The 16,286-nt window shown below is 37.3% G+C and overlaps 1 protein-coding gene across 1 annotated transcript in view; it reads left to right on the top strand.

The window, feature by feature from the left end:
• Window positions 1-16,286, top strand: part of zgc:113278 (Translocating chain-associated membrane protein 1-like 1-like) — an 84,339-nt gene continuing 68,053 nt past the window's right edge. Inside the window, exon 1 of the mRNA XM_028811629.2 lies at window positions 1-387. Coding sequence (XP_028667462.1) covers window positions 268-387 — 120 coding nt within the window. The 5' untranslated portion in view covers window positions 1-267. The remainder of the gene's footprint in view (window positions 388-16,286) is intronic.

The following is a 16,286-nucleotide window of genomic DNA, read 5'->3' as shown; positions in this document are numbered from 1 at the left end:
AGAGGAAGAGGGGCGGGATACTGTTCGGTGAAAGGCGGTGCTTGTTTTAGGGAATGGGGTAGAAACTGAAAGGGTGGGCTTGACCGTTGACTGGTTTGAGAGCGTGTGCATGTTTTTTTTTTCATTTTTATGGAGATCGTCTTGTATTTCTGTTATGCTCACAGACGGAAAATTTCTAAAAATCTCGAGAGAGGAGAACATTAAATAGGAACCGGAAGAGTGGATTGCTTGGTGCTGTGAGGGGATATATTCTCAGCTGGTACAACCATGGGCTTCCGTAAGAAGAATAAGAGCCCGCCGGTGCTGAGCCACGAGTTCGTGATCCAGAATCATGCTGATATGGTGTCTTGCGTGGCCATGATCATCTTACTAGGACTCATGTTTGAGGTAAATTGAACTGCCCCCTTTTTGCACCTCTGAGACCTCTGTAAAAGCGGCATGTAAGAGGGGAGGGGACAGAGACTGTGGGAATGGGAATGGGAGTGGGAGTGGGAGCGTAGAGGAGAGTCGACCACCAGAGTCCTCAATTGCCAGTTAAACCTTTTGGTCAAATCCCAATAACATCTAAGCGGTGGTTTACGTTCATATTATATTACAATAAACCAAAGCAGTTTCATTAGATTAGCGGGTCCCAGACGTGCTACACTTCTCCGTTTGTTGCATTCAGCAATTACTGTATATTGATATAGCTTTCACTCAGTTTGTGTTAACTTAGTGCTCCCTGAAATTAGAGATCCATCTGTTTTGGACCCGCCCATTTCGATTCAGGTCCTAGGGATGAAGTCAGCTTTGGAGAAAGTTTGCAGCACAGCAAAGTCCAGAACTATGTCAATCAACAGCTGATTCTTCACATACTTGCCATCAAAAATCTGAATTTGAAGACCGACTTAAATCATTCTTAAGCAATCTGTGACCACTACAAATTTGCTACTTTAGACCCCAATAACCATCTAGTCGTGTGACACTAAGCAATCTGTGACCACTACAAATTTGCTACTTTAGACCCCAATAACCATCTAGTCGTGTGACACTAAATGCCACCTCATACTGCAATTAGTGAAATACCCGAAACATCTGGTTCAGTATAACATTTCTATAACCTTACCCTTCTTTTGGAGGCACGTAACGGTTTTACTGGTAATGTACACCTGTTTATTAATAATTTAGAGAATCGTGTTCACATATGTTGACTATTTATAAACGTCTTTTGATCCAGGTTCTGTTGGTAAAGAGTTTAAAAAGCATATTAAGGTGATTTAAACGTGCTGTTTTGAGTTAAATACCAAAGTAGTACGTTAATGTGCTGATTCTTACCTGTATGTTCCTTGGTCGTTTGAAAGTTGCGCATTGTGAGATGGGATCAGGAACAACTTCTCGCACTTGGGACAGTATGTCCATTACAAGAGCAAGTGAAAGTAAATACTCTGAAGTTATAAAGGACAACTGTTTTGTAGTAGGTTAAAAAATCAGAATGGCATTCCTTTAGCCTAAAAGTGGACAGCAGGATCCTGGTAACCTAAGAAAGACAGGTAGGTTTTGGGAGCTGAAAGGTGAAAAAGGGTTAAAGGTTCTGTGTAAAATTATTAGAGATTCCAGGTAGTGCGTGAAGGTGTGACTGTTATTCAGGGGGGATAATGAAAATGTTAGGTGAGCAATGTTGTGTCAAGTTGAAACCTGTTTATTTTTTGTTTTGTAATATATCTATGCTACAAAAACATCAGTTTGCTAAGGCAAAGCGTAAATTAGAAAGCCATGACTGGAACAATTAATCTGTATAGGATTATTTTAATGTAAAAAATGAACCCAAATAATAAATGTAGCTGTAGTTTTCACTAATATTTTTAATATTATATCCACATATCATTTGAAAAAAAATTCTCCAATTTTTGTAATTTTTTTAAAATAAATGTTAACAGGTGTTACATACTATAACAAACATAAGTAAATATATAAATTTGTTTGCTTTATTTTATTTTCTCCTTTTGCACATGATTACCAAAACCAGAATCTGCACTGTATCAACAACAGCATTTAAAAACATAAAATTGATGAACTTCTAGCAAATAAGCATGAAAATGTTTTTTTTAATGGGCATATACTCAAGACTATCAAATTTTGTGTAGATTGTAGACTATTCTTTTTTCAATGCAATATTCTGTTTGTTAGTACAATGTGTAGTAATTTGAATATAGAACATAAGCAAAATGAATATGTAAATGCATTAAATGAAAATAAAGTAAATAATTTCAGAGTTTAAAATTTAAAAATACAGTATATCAGGAAGACTTTCTATATGAATCTTCTGAGCCCAAAGAGATGTATGTGATATATTTATTTAAATGTTATCCATTAAAGATCATTCTGAGATATCAAACTTCAACATAAAAAGCAGAAAACATTTTCATTTGAGATATGTATTATTTATCTGTGTATTGTTTTGCTTCCTTTTGAAATCTGTGTATTTAGATGTTCATCCTACTTTCTATTGCATCACACCTCTCTGTATGTTGACTGGTGGCAAACCTTGCCAATCATTGATAAATTTCAAAGGTTTACACAGCCAACCATAAGATTGCTAACAATCCAGTAAAGGCAATTGGACTATTGGACATCAATCCATGGCAGTTTTATGTTAATCAACAGTATTTTTTGGTTTGTGAAAGCAAGTTCTTATAGGGGTTCTGTCAATAACTTTCTGTCATGTTGCAATTTCTTAAAGAAAATAAGTTGAAGACATATTTCAGAAGTAAAAGCACTATTAATAAAGTATCTATCTATCTATCTATCTATCTATCTATCTATCTATCTATCTATCTATCTATCTATCTATCTATCTAAAGGTGACAATTGCTGTTTTGTACTGTTCAGAATTGACATGACTGGAAAGCTGAATTAATGCTGAATTGGAGGATGTAAAGCTATTGATAATAGGGTGAGCAGTCACGACAGACAAAAGTACCAATACTTCATGCAAATTGTGGGGGAATTTATACTCCAAGGGTTAACACTGAAGGACATTAGACACTCCTCCATGCAGAAGTCAGCCATCTTTCCACAGCCCTAGACCTAGGAACAGGTCATTTAATTTTAGTTCCATTTTTTCAAATGCATTCTTTTTCTCAATTCTCTCCTTGGATAGGTAGAACTTTATTTGTCCCGTGGTGCAAATTTGGCTTTTCACAGAAGCTCAGTAAATTAATATTATTATTATGGCAAACCACACACCCCTTTCAAGTAAACACCAGAATGATTAAAAGTAAGACAACTAATGCAAAAGAAAACTTGTGAGTTGGCAGTTACAGTCACAGTGAGGCATTATGCAGGCATGTTGCCATTTGTATAAAGGAGCCCCAGTCACGTTTACTGATACACTTCTGCTGAATAATTTGTTGGCTGAAATTCCTCAGTGTTCGTGTGTCAGAGTGAGGATGTTCAGCATTGTTCATAATGGCACTTAGATTTGTTTTCATTCTCTCCTTCACTACTACCTCTAGGGGGGTCAAGAGTGTGTGTTCCAGAAACTTACTGAAACTGCAGCACTGATAACTCTCCATTAGCACATTTCCTTAATTCCTCAGTGAATTTCTGCACCATATACATGTTCTGTGTAGCCAGTCTCTCTGCCTACTTGTGTGATAGCCTTAGTTGTTACATTTGAGACAAAAGTTAAGTACTTCTAGAGAACCCTGTACTGGCATCTGTTCAGAGATGCTGCTTCTAAGTGGTTCTTGTGATGTTTGTGGTGCTAATAATGATGTACACTGGTTGTTCTGCAGAGTATACTGTATTTCAAAATAAATTATTTTTATGCCTCATACAGTAAGAGGCTCCATCTCAAATGTAGTACCAAAGCAGCAAATGGGTCTAAAAGGTATGCTGCTGCTTGAGTTGGATCAAAATTGGTAAACTGTGGATTCAGGAAGCAAGCAAGGCATTTTTGCAGGGACTTCAGAAGGATGTATGATTATCAGTAGCGCTGCTGAATGCACACTGATTTCTAAATTAATTAAGAATGGCACAACTTTGGTCAAAGACTGTCTGTCAGTCTACAGTATGGTCCATCAGTTTATCATGGTGCTCAATCTTAGTCCAGTCACTTGTAAGCAGGGAATACGTCTCCTTTTCTTCTACCAATTCATTTAGTGCTGATTTTATTTTCAGCTGTCCAACAGACTCTTCCAATGTGCTCAACAGTCTCTAATTCTATTTTGGCTTTTTCTGTGGTCATGGAACATTTATCTTGTTGCTTTACTAAAGACAGGCTCAGAGCTGTAGTGTCCTTTAGAGTGTCTGCACATGTTATTTAGATATCTCTTCATGATATATATATATATATATTTTATTCATTGATTTTATATGAAGAAAATAACATTACATACAATCAAGTCAAACTTAACAAACCAGAATTCAGCCCCCACCTAAGATAGAGGAGTGCCAACAACAAGAACATATCTTTAAATCGGCAAAGAAGGGAGAATATCCTTTTTCCCAATATATATGCTTGCTCTAAAATTTTATTAATTAGATCTTGCCATATTTTAAAAAAGATTTGAACAGACCCTCTAAGTAAGAATTACATTTTATCCAATTTCGAATAGTATAGAACAACAGTTACCCACTGACTTATAACAGGAGGACTAGAATTCTTCCTGTTGAGCATGATATGTATACATGCTAATAGTGTGCTATAGTCAATTGCAATCAATTTGTCTTTATTCACTTTAAGCCCGTCTGGGAGTACACCAAATACAGCTGTTAATGGGTTAGGAGTGATTGTGACACCAAGGCTGTCTGATAAGCATGCAAAGATTTTTGTCCAGAATAATGTTAACTTGGTAAACACCCAGATTGAATCTTGCCCTGGATACATTTTGGACAATTTTAAGTGAGATAAATGTGATTAATGAATGATTTTAAGTTGAATGATTGAATGATTTGCACTTATGGAGCAGGAGTGTATTCTATGCGTGGCTATTTTCCATTCCTTTTCAGAGATGTTAAGTGAAAGATCCTTTCACCATACCCTGGAATCTTTGAACGGAAAGGAATTTAAAATGTTTTTATATATTATTGAGATGCTGTCTCAGTCTTCAAGACTGATCAGTATTGCCCCTGGAATAGAAATGGGTGGGAGATGATTTGAAAGTAATGGAAAATTTGTGTTGGTGTGAAGTTAAATTTGAAACGTAATTGTTCATAAGATGAAAGACATTATCTAGGTACAGTTTTCTAAGTGTTTTAATCCTGGATATTTTCCAAACATTAAATACTGTGTAGATTTGAGAGGGTAGAAAAAGTTGATTATCATGTAGAACTGCAATAAAAGCTTCTCTGCCTTAAAGTGCTTTCTGCATTGGTTCCATATTCTAAGTGGTTGATGGACAATTGGATTATTAGTATATTGATGATAGTTTGTGTTTACTGGGGCACATAAAGAAGTACATCAATATTTTATTTCTTTTGTAGACCAGGCTTGTGTATATTGTCAATTTGTGTCAATTCCCAGGTTGTTAATAACTTGTATATTTGCTGCCCACTAATAAAATTAAAAGTTGAGTAGTGCCATGCCCTTTTCTGACTTAGGTCATTGTAGAGTCGCCATTTGGACGCGTTGATGTTTCGAATTACATGCAGATAGCAAAATTTGGTTGAAAAAGATCTTTGTATTTAAACTGATCTGCTAAAATAAAGGGGGAATTGTCTGGTCTAATTGTCTGGTGTGTCAGTGTTCACTGGGAAAAGTCAAAGTGAACTTTATTGTCATCTTAACCATATACAAGTATACAGATAGACAAAATTGTGAAGTGTAAAAATATGACTTGCAAATAATAAATTAAAAATAAAATTTAAATTTAAAATTAAAACACAAACAAGACAAGACAAAGAAGTAGCAGCAATATTGACGTGTAGTTAGCAATCTGAACATTGATGCAATGTATGGTATTTGCAATCTAGATACATAAATATAGTCAATAGATATGTAATATAATAAATAATAGATATAGATAATGCAGAAATTATCAGTGTGTGACAATAGTTGTTCAAGACGTGTAAACAATGACAGGTCAGAATGTTTCACAGTAGAAGGATAGCAAGAGTATCAAAATACTTAAAGGTCAGTATGAGATTTTCAGTTCTTTTTCTACTTGCACACTAGTCTTTGCAGGAAAGTGGCTTGCATGTATAAAATTTCTGTTTTTAGTGGTGGTTGAGGCAGTGTGGAAGATCCCAGGGGGCAGCATGGTGTTAAGGAGTCTAACAGCTTGGGGGTAAAAACTCTCCTGCAGCCTGGCAGATATGGTTTTGATGCTGCAGTATTCTCTCTTGGATGGCCAAAGTGTGAAAAGTCCATGTGAGGGGTGTAAGGGGTCCTGTACAATGCTGCATGCCTTGTGGACACTGCGTTTGTAAAATATGTCCTGTAGTGAAGGGAGAAGCACCCCAATAATGTTCTCTGCTGTCTTCACTATCCTTTGCAGGCACGTGCGGTCGGATATGTTGCAGTTGCCATACCAGACAGTAATGCAGCTAGTCAGAACACTCTCAATGGTGCCTCTGTAGAACATGGTGAGGATGGAAGGGGGAAGACTTGCTCGCTTCAGCCACCTCAGGAAGTGTAGTCTCTGCTGGGCTTTCTTGATTAGTGATGAGGTGTTATGTGTCCACGTAAGTTCCTCAGTTATGTGCATACCGAGGAACTTGGTACTCTTAACAGTCTCCACATCTAAACCATTGATGCTGAGTGGGATGTGGGCAGGATGTGATTTTCTGAAGTCCAGGATTATTTCTTTTGTCTTGTCAACATTGAGAGATAGATTGTTGTCTTCACACTATGCAGACAGCTGTTCCACCTCATCTCTGTATGCTGTTTCATCATCCCTGCTTATCAGTCCCAGCACCGTCGTATCATCCGCAAACATGATGATGTGGTTGGTGTTGTACGTGGCTGTGCAGTCGTGAGTCAGCAGGGTGAACAGCAGTGGACTAAGCACGCAGCCCTGTGGCGCTGCAGTGCTCAGTGTGATGTCGCTGGAAGTGTTGCAGCCCATCCAAACTGACTGGGGCCTCTCTGTTAAGAAGTCCAGGATCCAATTGCAAAGGGTGGTGTTCAGGCCCAACCTGCTCAGTTTACAACCAGCTTTTGAGGGATGATTGTGTTGAAGGCAGAGCTAAAGTCTAGGAATAGCATCCTGACATATGTGTCTTTTTTTTATCCAGATTTGTCAGGGAGAGGTGAAGGGTAGAGCATACGGCATCCTCAATTGACCTCTTTGAGCGGTATGCAAACGGAAGAGGGTCAAGGGAGGCAGGGCGATTGGTCTTTATGTGTGACATGACTAACCTTTCAAAGCACTTCATTATGATTGGCGTGAGTGCAACTGGTTGGTAGTCATTCAAGTATGTCACTGATGACTTCTTCAGCACTGGTATGATGGTGGTCGACTTGAAGCATGCTGGGACTGATGACTGGCTCAGAGATGTGTTGAAGATGTCTGTGAGGACACCAGCCAGTTGACTGGCACATTCTTTGAGCGCACGACCAGGTATGTTGTCAGGTCCTGAAGCCTTGCGTGGATTGACTCTGGATAGAATCCTCTTCACATCAGTTATAGAGAGACAGAGTACCTGGTCAGTGGAGGGAGGTGTTGCTTTTCTCGCAGGCTCTTTGTTCTGCACCTCAAACCGTGTGAAGAAGTTGTTCAGCTCATCCGGAAGGGAGGCATCACCATCGCTGCTGTGTGGGTTGGGCTTGTAGTTTGTAATTGTCTGAACGCCCTGCCGCATATGATGAGTCTCTCTGGTGCTGCTGAATTGTTTGTTAATCCTCTGCACCTATGCCCACTTAGCTCTCCTTATAGCGTGAGACAGGTTGGCTCTGGTCACCCTGAGGGCAGCCTTGTCTCCACATCTGAAGGCTGCATTTCTGATCTTGAGCAGCTTGTGCACTTCTCTCGTCATCCGGGGCTTTTGGTTGGCTCTTGTGGTAACATCTTTGGTAACAGTAACATCCTCTATGCATTTAGAGATATAGTCAGTCACAGAGTCTGTGTACTCCTCCAGATTGATGGAGTCACCATCCAAAGCAGCCTCCCTGAAAATGTCCCAGTCTGTCAATTCGAAGCAGTCTTGGAGAGCTGAAACAGCACCAACCTGCCACACTCTGATGTTCTTGCGGGCTGGTTTAGTGCGCTTCAGCAGGGACTTGTATGCAGGAACCATAAAAATGCTGATATGGTCTGAATAGCTAAGGTGGGGGTCGGGGTAGGGCCTTGTAGGAGTCAGGAGCGCTTGTGTAAACATTGTCCAGACAGCTTCCCCCTCTAGTAGCAAAGTTCACATTCTGGAAGAATTTTGGGAGAACTGACTTCAAGTTGGCATGATTGAAGTCTCCAGCAATAATGAAAAATGCCTCAGGGTGCGTCGTTTGCTGTACTCGTAGAGTTCCGCTAGCGCCTGGTTAGCATTTACGCTAGACGGGAGGTAGACGGCAACCACCAGCACGCAACCGTATTTCCTTGGCAGGTAGAAAGGCCGACACCTTACCGATAAAACCTCCATCAGCGGGGAGCAGTGTCGCGCAACTGAGGCAGCGTTCGTACAGCACTCTCTGTTCACATAAACACACAGTCCCAAACCCCACCACCAAGCGGGTCTTACCGGACAAAGTGGTGTCTCTGTCCGCTAAGAAGATGGTCAGTCCGTCTAGCTGGATGGCCGAGTCTGCAATGTTTTCCTGGAGCCATGTCTCAGTGAAAATAAAGATGCAACAGTCTCTCATTTCCCACTGCTTGGCCCGCTGCAGCTTTATATAATCCAGCTTGTTGTCTAGCGATCAGACGTTCGTGAGCAGAATGGATGGTATCGCAGGTCTGGTGGTATTAGTTTTTAGCCTTGTGCTAACACTGCCACGTTTCCCTCATTTCTGCTTCTGATCACTGCGCTTGCATTTTCGCCAGCTTAGCTTCTCAGGCTGCCGAAGTAAGCAAAGGCTATGGAGCGTCTCTGTCACCTCACTGGATATTTCGGAGCAGTTTCTTCAGAAATCGAGCAGGATTTGCCGCTCGTAAATGTATGTCTGCGTACTACAATCACTTAAATCTACTTCTTATACTAGTTGTCAAAGACGAACAAAGATTAACACTAACCACCGCGGACTTGGGAGCTATGTAAGCCGCTGCCTGCATAGGCGCTGCCACACTTTTACTTTATTCAAATTAATTCTGAATCCAGATATCTTTTGAAATTCTGCTAGTGCATTGAGGTCTACTGGTACAGAGGTTTGTGTGTCTGATATACACTATATCACATCATCTGCATATAGTGATATTTTCCTGATTGCAAAGGATAGGGTGATAGGGAGCATCCTTGTTAAGTACCAGGTTCTAGTTTGAAGTAGTTTGCGATAATGTTGTTAATACAGTTAGAGCCTTCTGGAATGTTGTTAATACAGTTAGAGCCTTCTGGACTGGTATAAAGTAGTTTTATTGCTGCACATATGTTTCGGCCAAACCCAAATTCATGCAATGTGGTAAATAGATCATCCCGTTCAACCATGTCAAATACTTTTTCTGTGTCCAAAGACAAAAAAGATTTCTTTTGTGTTAGATTTTATGGGTGAATATATTACATTCAACAAACATCGAAGATTAGAAGTCAATTGTCTGCCTTTAATAAATCCGATTTAGTCATGTGATGTTACAGAAAGAGGGCGGCACGGTGGCGCAGTGGTAGCGCTGCTGCCTCGCAGTTAGGAGACCCGGGTTCGCTTCCCGGGTCCACCCTGCGGGGAGTTTGCATGTTCTCCCCGTGTCTGCGTGGGTTTCCTCCGGGCGTTCCGGTTTCCTCCCACAGTCCAAAGACATGCAGGTTAGGTGGATTGGCGTTTCTAAATTGGCCCTAGTGTGTGCTTGGTGTGTGGGTGTGTTTGTGTGTGTCCTGCGATGGGTTGGCACCCTGCCTGGGATTGTTTCCTGCCTTGTGCCCTGTGTTGGCTGGGATTGGCTCCAGCAGACCCCTGTGACCCTGTGTTTGGATTCAGCGGGTTGGAAAATGGATGGATGGATGTTACAGAAAGAAGCATTTTCTTAATCCTTCTAGCTAGAACTTTGGAGAGTATGTTATCATTATTCAGAAGTGAAATTGGTCTGTTTGATGCACATTGTAATTAGTCCTTATTTTTCTTTGTAAAGATGGTAATTAATGCATGGTGAAAAGTTTGAGGTTGAATTTTGTTTTCTCTAGCTTCTATAAACATTGCTAATAATAGTGGAGCTAACTTATTTGAAAAAAAATTATAAAATTCCATTGGGTACCCAACAGAGCCTACTGCTTTCCCAGTTTGAAGTGATTTTATAGTGTCTAGTGATTCTGAGAGTGTCAGAGGTTTATCCAGTTCCTCAATACTAAAGAGTATCTAGCTGTGGTATTTGTATCAAAATGCATCAAAAACTCATTAGATTGTGTCTTATCTTACTTAAACTGAGTAGAATATAAGGACTTATAGTATTCTGTAAATGTGTGGGTTATATTTTGATCATCAATGATTATCTCCATCTGTGCTGGCAATTTCTGTTATTGTGTTGCGAACTTCCTGGTTCTGGATTTGTTGAGCTAAGATCTTAATAGGCTTCTCTCTGTGTTCAGAGTAACAGTCTCTCTCTCTGTCTCTTTCTTTTTTTTTTTTTTTTTTTTTTTTTTTTTGGTTAGATTCTGATTGCAAAACCTATCTTTCTATAAAGGGCCTCATTTGGAGACCTGGCTTATTTTCGATCTGTTCTGGTAATTTTGGTGATTTACTCTGATGCCTTCGTGGTTAATAGTTTATTTTTGTGACAAAGATATGGAATAATCTGTCCTTTTAAAAAAAAAAAAAAAAAAAAGCTTTCAGAGTTTCCCAGAGTATTCATTCAGAGGCCACTAATGATGCATTTGTCTCAAATAATAATTTAATTACTTGGAGGTGAATTGTGTACAGTTCTCACCAGCTAATGACAGGGGGTCAAGATGCCAGCTACAAGATGAGTGTGTAGGGCATATTGATTTTAGCTCCATGACCAGAGGGGCATGGTCGGAGAGAATAATAACATTGTACATGCAAGATTTTATAGAGGGTAATAAATTATTATTTATAAAGAAATAATCAATTTTTGAAATCTATGATGTACTGATGATAAGAAGGAATATTCTCTTGAGTTTGGATTTAAAAATCTCTAAGGGTCTGATAAGTTATGATCCATTACAAACTGTATGATTATTTTTGCAGATATTATCGCCAGTGTAGTTGAAGATCTATCCAGGTTTGGATATAAAACACAATTAAAGTCTCCTGCCATTATAATTTTAAGAGTGTTTATATTAGAAATATATGTAAATGCGTTTTGGATGACTTTTCCATCATCCACATTAGGTACAGTATGGAGATGTTTATCAAAATTACTTTAGATTTTAATAAATTACCCATCACTATTACATATTGCCCTTCTGGATCAGATACTACGTATGATACTACAAATGAGATTTTTTTATGTATTAAAATTCCCATACCTCTAGTTTTCTTTGTATAGCTGTATTGAAAAATTTTGCTAATCCAATGTCTTTGTAGCTGAAATTGGTCCTTACTTATTAAGTGAGTCTCCTGTAAAAATTTTGGAATTTAGACCTGTTAGGCGAGAAAATACTTTAGTTCTCTTTAGATCATGATTAAGACGTTTGACATTCCAGCTCACATTATTCACTGGTTGGTCAAAGAGACACTACTTTTGAATTTTTGAGGACATTTTATAATCTTAAATAAAAGTAGTATGTTGTTTCATACAATAGTTTTAACTTGGGTATCATATCCCCACCCCCCACCCAGCCCTCTTCCAATTTGCCTTCACAAGTGAGGCTAGACCAAACTTCATGAAGTCTTAGTTTTCTGACGTACCTAGAGACAAAGCCTGTCCAAAACAAAACAACCCCCCCATCAGCTCAGTCCAAATAATATAAACCTAGGGTGTGAGGTTAAACAGTCCCCTTCATGATATTTGTAAAGACTAGCAAAATACCCGCGCTTCGCAGCGGAGAAGTAGTGTGTTAAAGAGGTTATGTAAACATATATATACATAAACATATATACTTACATATACATATCTACATATATACATATATATATATATATATATATATATATATATATATATATATATATATATATATATATATATATATATATATATATATATATACATATACACATCCACATATATATATATATATATATATATATATACACATACATATACACACATATATACATATCTACATACATAAACATATCTCTATCTATATATATCTATATATATATCTATATATATCTATATATATATCTGTATATATATATATATATATATATATATATATATATATGTGTGTGTATATATATATATATATATATATATATATATATGTGTGTATGTATATATCTATACTAATAAAAGGCAAAGCCCTCACTGACTGACTGACTGACTCATCACTAATTCTCCAACTTCCCGTGTAGGTAGAAGGCTGAAATTTGGCAGGCTCATTCCTTACAGCTTACTTACAAAAGTTAGGCAGGTTTCATTTCGAAATTCTACGCGTAATGGTCATAACTGGAACCTATTTTTTGTCCATATACTCTAATGGAGGAGGCGGAGTCACATATTGCGTCATCACGTATTACGCCTCCTACGTAATCACGTGAACTGAAAACGAGGAAGAGATTTACAGCACAAGTCAAACGCGGGAACGAAGGTAAATGACGTTAATTGTTGACTGTCTTTTAATACTGTGTAATTGTTGAGTGTCTTTTAATACTGTGTAAGCATACATATTAACATGTGCAATTAAACGTGTGCATTTACAGGGTGATTTCTCAGGCTTAAAAGCTCGCCTTTTATTAAAAAGGTAAATGCAAACTCTTTTCATTCTGAAGGGCACAAACCACGTTAGATTTCAGCCGTTATACGCGAAAAATGTCAGTACACCAGATAAATAAGCGCAACATATTATCAGTTGGATTGTATGCTTACAATACATATAGAAATGTGTTAATCGTTAACTAATATTATGGGATGGTGTTTTTCGACTCGTGCCTTGATTTAAACGATTGCATGTCTTGGTGGGTTTGCGTAGCTTATTGTCAATATCTTTACACCTCTTTTTAAGACTTAATTTAAAAAGGTTTTCTTTTCTTCTTAATTAAAATTTAAAAGCAATACTTCACCGCTGCGAAGCCCCTCTAGCGCTGACATCCGAGGTTCGATTACCGTAAGCGAGTGCAGTGAGTGTGTACGCCTGATGAGCCAAGAATAAGGGGGAAAGACGTGTCGCGTACTCTTTGCATTATTTGACAGTAAACTATTTTCATCCATTCTATGATCTGCTTCTCACAACTGAAGGCACCGTGGCTGATGTTACCTGACTTGCTGGCCAACCATAAGCGTTACCTGGTAGGTAACCACCCACTCACTTCACTCCCTTACGGGAATCGAACCTCGGACGTCAGCGCTAGAGGCGAAGCCCCTAAAATTGCGCCACGGCGTGTGGTTCGTTTATTTGACAGCATGTAGATCGGGGTAATTACATTCACGGCATTCGTAGTCTGATTCACAATCTGATTGTATGGGTGGTTACCTACCAGGTAACGCTTATGGTTAGCCAGCAAGTCAGCTCGAAGTGATCACTCGAGTGAAGGCAGCTTCACAAAAAAACAAATCCTTAACAAACTGTTATTGGTATATTTTCCCTCAATTTTAAAAGGTTTTCTTTTCTTCTTAATAAAAATTTAAAAGCAGTACTTTGCCGGTGCGAAGCGCGTGGATTTGAGTGACTGACACATACAGACATATTCATGAGTGCAGGTACTTCAGAAAGAAAGCACCGTGTAAACCTAAACATTAAATTAAGTTCATAGACCTACAAAAGGTTGCCATTGATTTGAGGCAAGAATGCTTTTCTCATGTACAACTATACGTTGCATTCTTAACAGTAAGCTTGCACAGCTTGGTCATATTACAACTTGAGTGCTGAACTGACAACGTCATATACAAACAGAACTATAACAATTGTAATAAACAAACAAAAAAAAAAGCGAAGAACCTTTGGATTTAATAAAAAGGCTCCTTCCTTGGCGAAGCAAGGAAAAAGGAAGACCTTATACGGCGTTCGTTTATAAAACAGCGGAAAAGCTGTGTTAAGGCTGCTTCACAAAAAAACAGATCCTTAACAAATTGCAATTGGGATATCTTCCCTCAATTTAAAAAGCTTTTCTTCTTAATAAAAATTTAAAAGCAGTACTTCACGGGGATTTAGATATAGATATATATATATATATATATATATGTATGTATGTATGTATGTATGTATGTCATATATGTATGTATGTATGTATGTATGTATGTATGTCATATATGTAAGCTTATAAGTACTGCCTTACTTCTCTTTAAGAAAGGAAGATGTAATGATACTTGATTTAAACGATTCCATGTCTTCCTGGGTTTGCGTAGCTTATTGTCAATATCTTTACACATGTTTTTAAGACTTATTGACTGAAACGGGCTTTCACAAAAAAAGTTAGGGCTTTGCTACAGGATACACCCTCCACAAGTTAAGCAAGTAAAAATAAAAGTGTATATTTCTGTTTTATTTAAACCTTTTAAGTTTGTATGCATAGCCCCATTTGGCTGTTTAATTTTTTTTTTTCTTTCTTCAGTAATATTTAATCTCCTTAAAGAAAAAGAACATATCCATTTTACTTTTTTTGTATCTCTTTAGTAATATTTTAGTGTAAAAGGATAACCAGTATTTAAACCTTTTATGTTACTGTATACATTTATTTTACACAATGTTGAAAAATTAATAAGAAAGTTGCATATTTTGGCAGCTGCTGCTTTCATTTTCAATGAAATGAAAAAAGCTCTCCCAAGACAAAACGTCAATGAAGAAGAAACAGTTTGCACTATCTAAAAAGGAGAAACCCTCATTTATAAAACTTTGCTGCAGATGACTTAGCTTATTGTCAATATCTTTACACGTTTTTTTAACACTTATTGACTGAAACGGGCTTTCACGAAAAAAGTTAGGGCTTTGCTACAGGATACACCCTCCACAAGTTAAGCAAGTAAAAATAAAATATATATTTCTGTTTTATTTAAACCTTTTAAGTTCGTATGCATAGCCCCATTTGGCTGTTTTATTTTTTTTTTTTCTTCAGTAATATTTAATCTCCTTAAAGAAAAAGAACATATCCATTTTACTTTTTTTGTATCTGTTTAGTAATATTTTAGTGTAAAAGAATAACCAGTATTTAAACCTTTTATGTTACTTTATACATTTATTTTACACAATGTTGAAAAATTAATAAGAAAGCTACATATTTTGGCAGCTGCTGCTTTCATTTTCAATGAAATGAAAAAAGCTCTCCAAGACAAAACGTCAATGAAGAAGAAACAGTTTGCACTATCTAAAAATCAGAAACCCTCATTTATAAAAGTTTGCTGCAAATGACTTAACTGAAAATAAATGAATAGTTCCTATGTGTATAATACATATTTATCTATTTTACTTATGCCTTTATTCCACCAACTTACAACATCTGAGGTACAATTTGTTACATTACTTTTGTTTTTTGCAGCACAGGCAGGTGAAGTGACTTCCTCAGGGTCACACAGTGGTGTCAGTACCAGGATTTGAACTGACAAGCTCCGGGTTTACTGAAATATTACTGAACAAAGAAAAAAAACGAAAACGGGCAAATACGGCTATGCATACAGATGTCCATCTGTCCATTATCCAACCTGCTATATCCTAAATACAGGAGCCAATAAGTACATATGCATATATACAGTATGTATATATATATATATATATATATATATGTGTAGATATGTAAATTTGTATATGTATATATATGTTTATGTGGATGTGTATATGTGTATATACGTGTGTATATGTAGATATGTATATATTTATGTATATGTATATATATGTTTATGTGTGTGTGTGTGTCTATTATATATATATATAAAAGACAGCAACACTCATAACAATGACAACACAATTACATTGACAATCATGTTACGTTATTTTTAAAATGTTTCCTTTTTTTTTTTCATAACCTCTTTAACACACTACTTCTCCGCTGCGAAGCGCGGGTATTTTGCTAGTATATATATATATAATATACACACACACACACAAACATATATATATATATACATATCTACACATATATACATATCTACATATACACATCTACATATATA

This window comes from Erpetoichthys calabaricus, chromosome 10 (assembly GCF_900747795.2).
Source record: "Erpetoichthys calabaricus chromosome 10, fErpCal1.3, whole genome shotgun sequence".
Lineage (NCBI taxonomy): Eukaryota > Metazoa > Chordata > Cladistia > Polypteriformes > Polypteridae > Erpetoichthys > Erpetoichthys calabaricus.
Note: the sequence above shows the minus strand (reverse complement) of the source record. Positions and strands in the feature narration are given on the sequence as shown.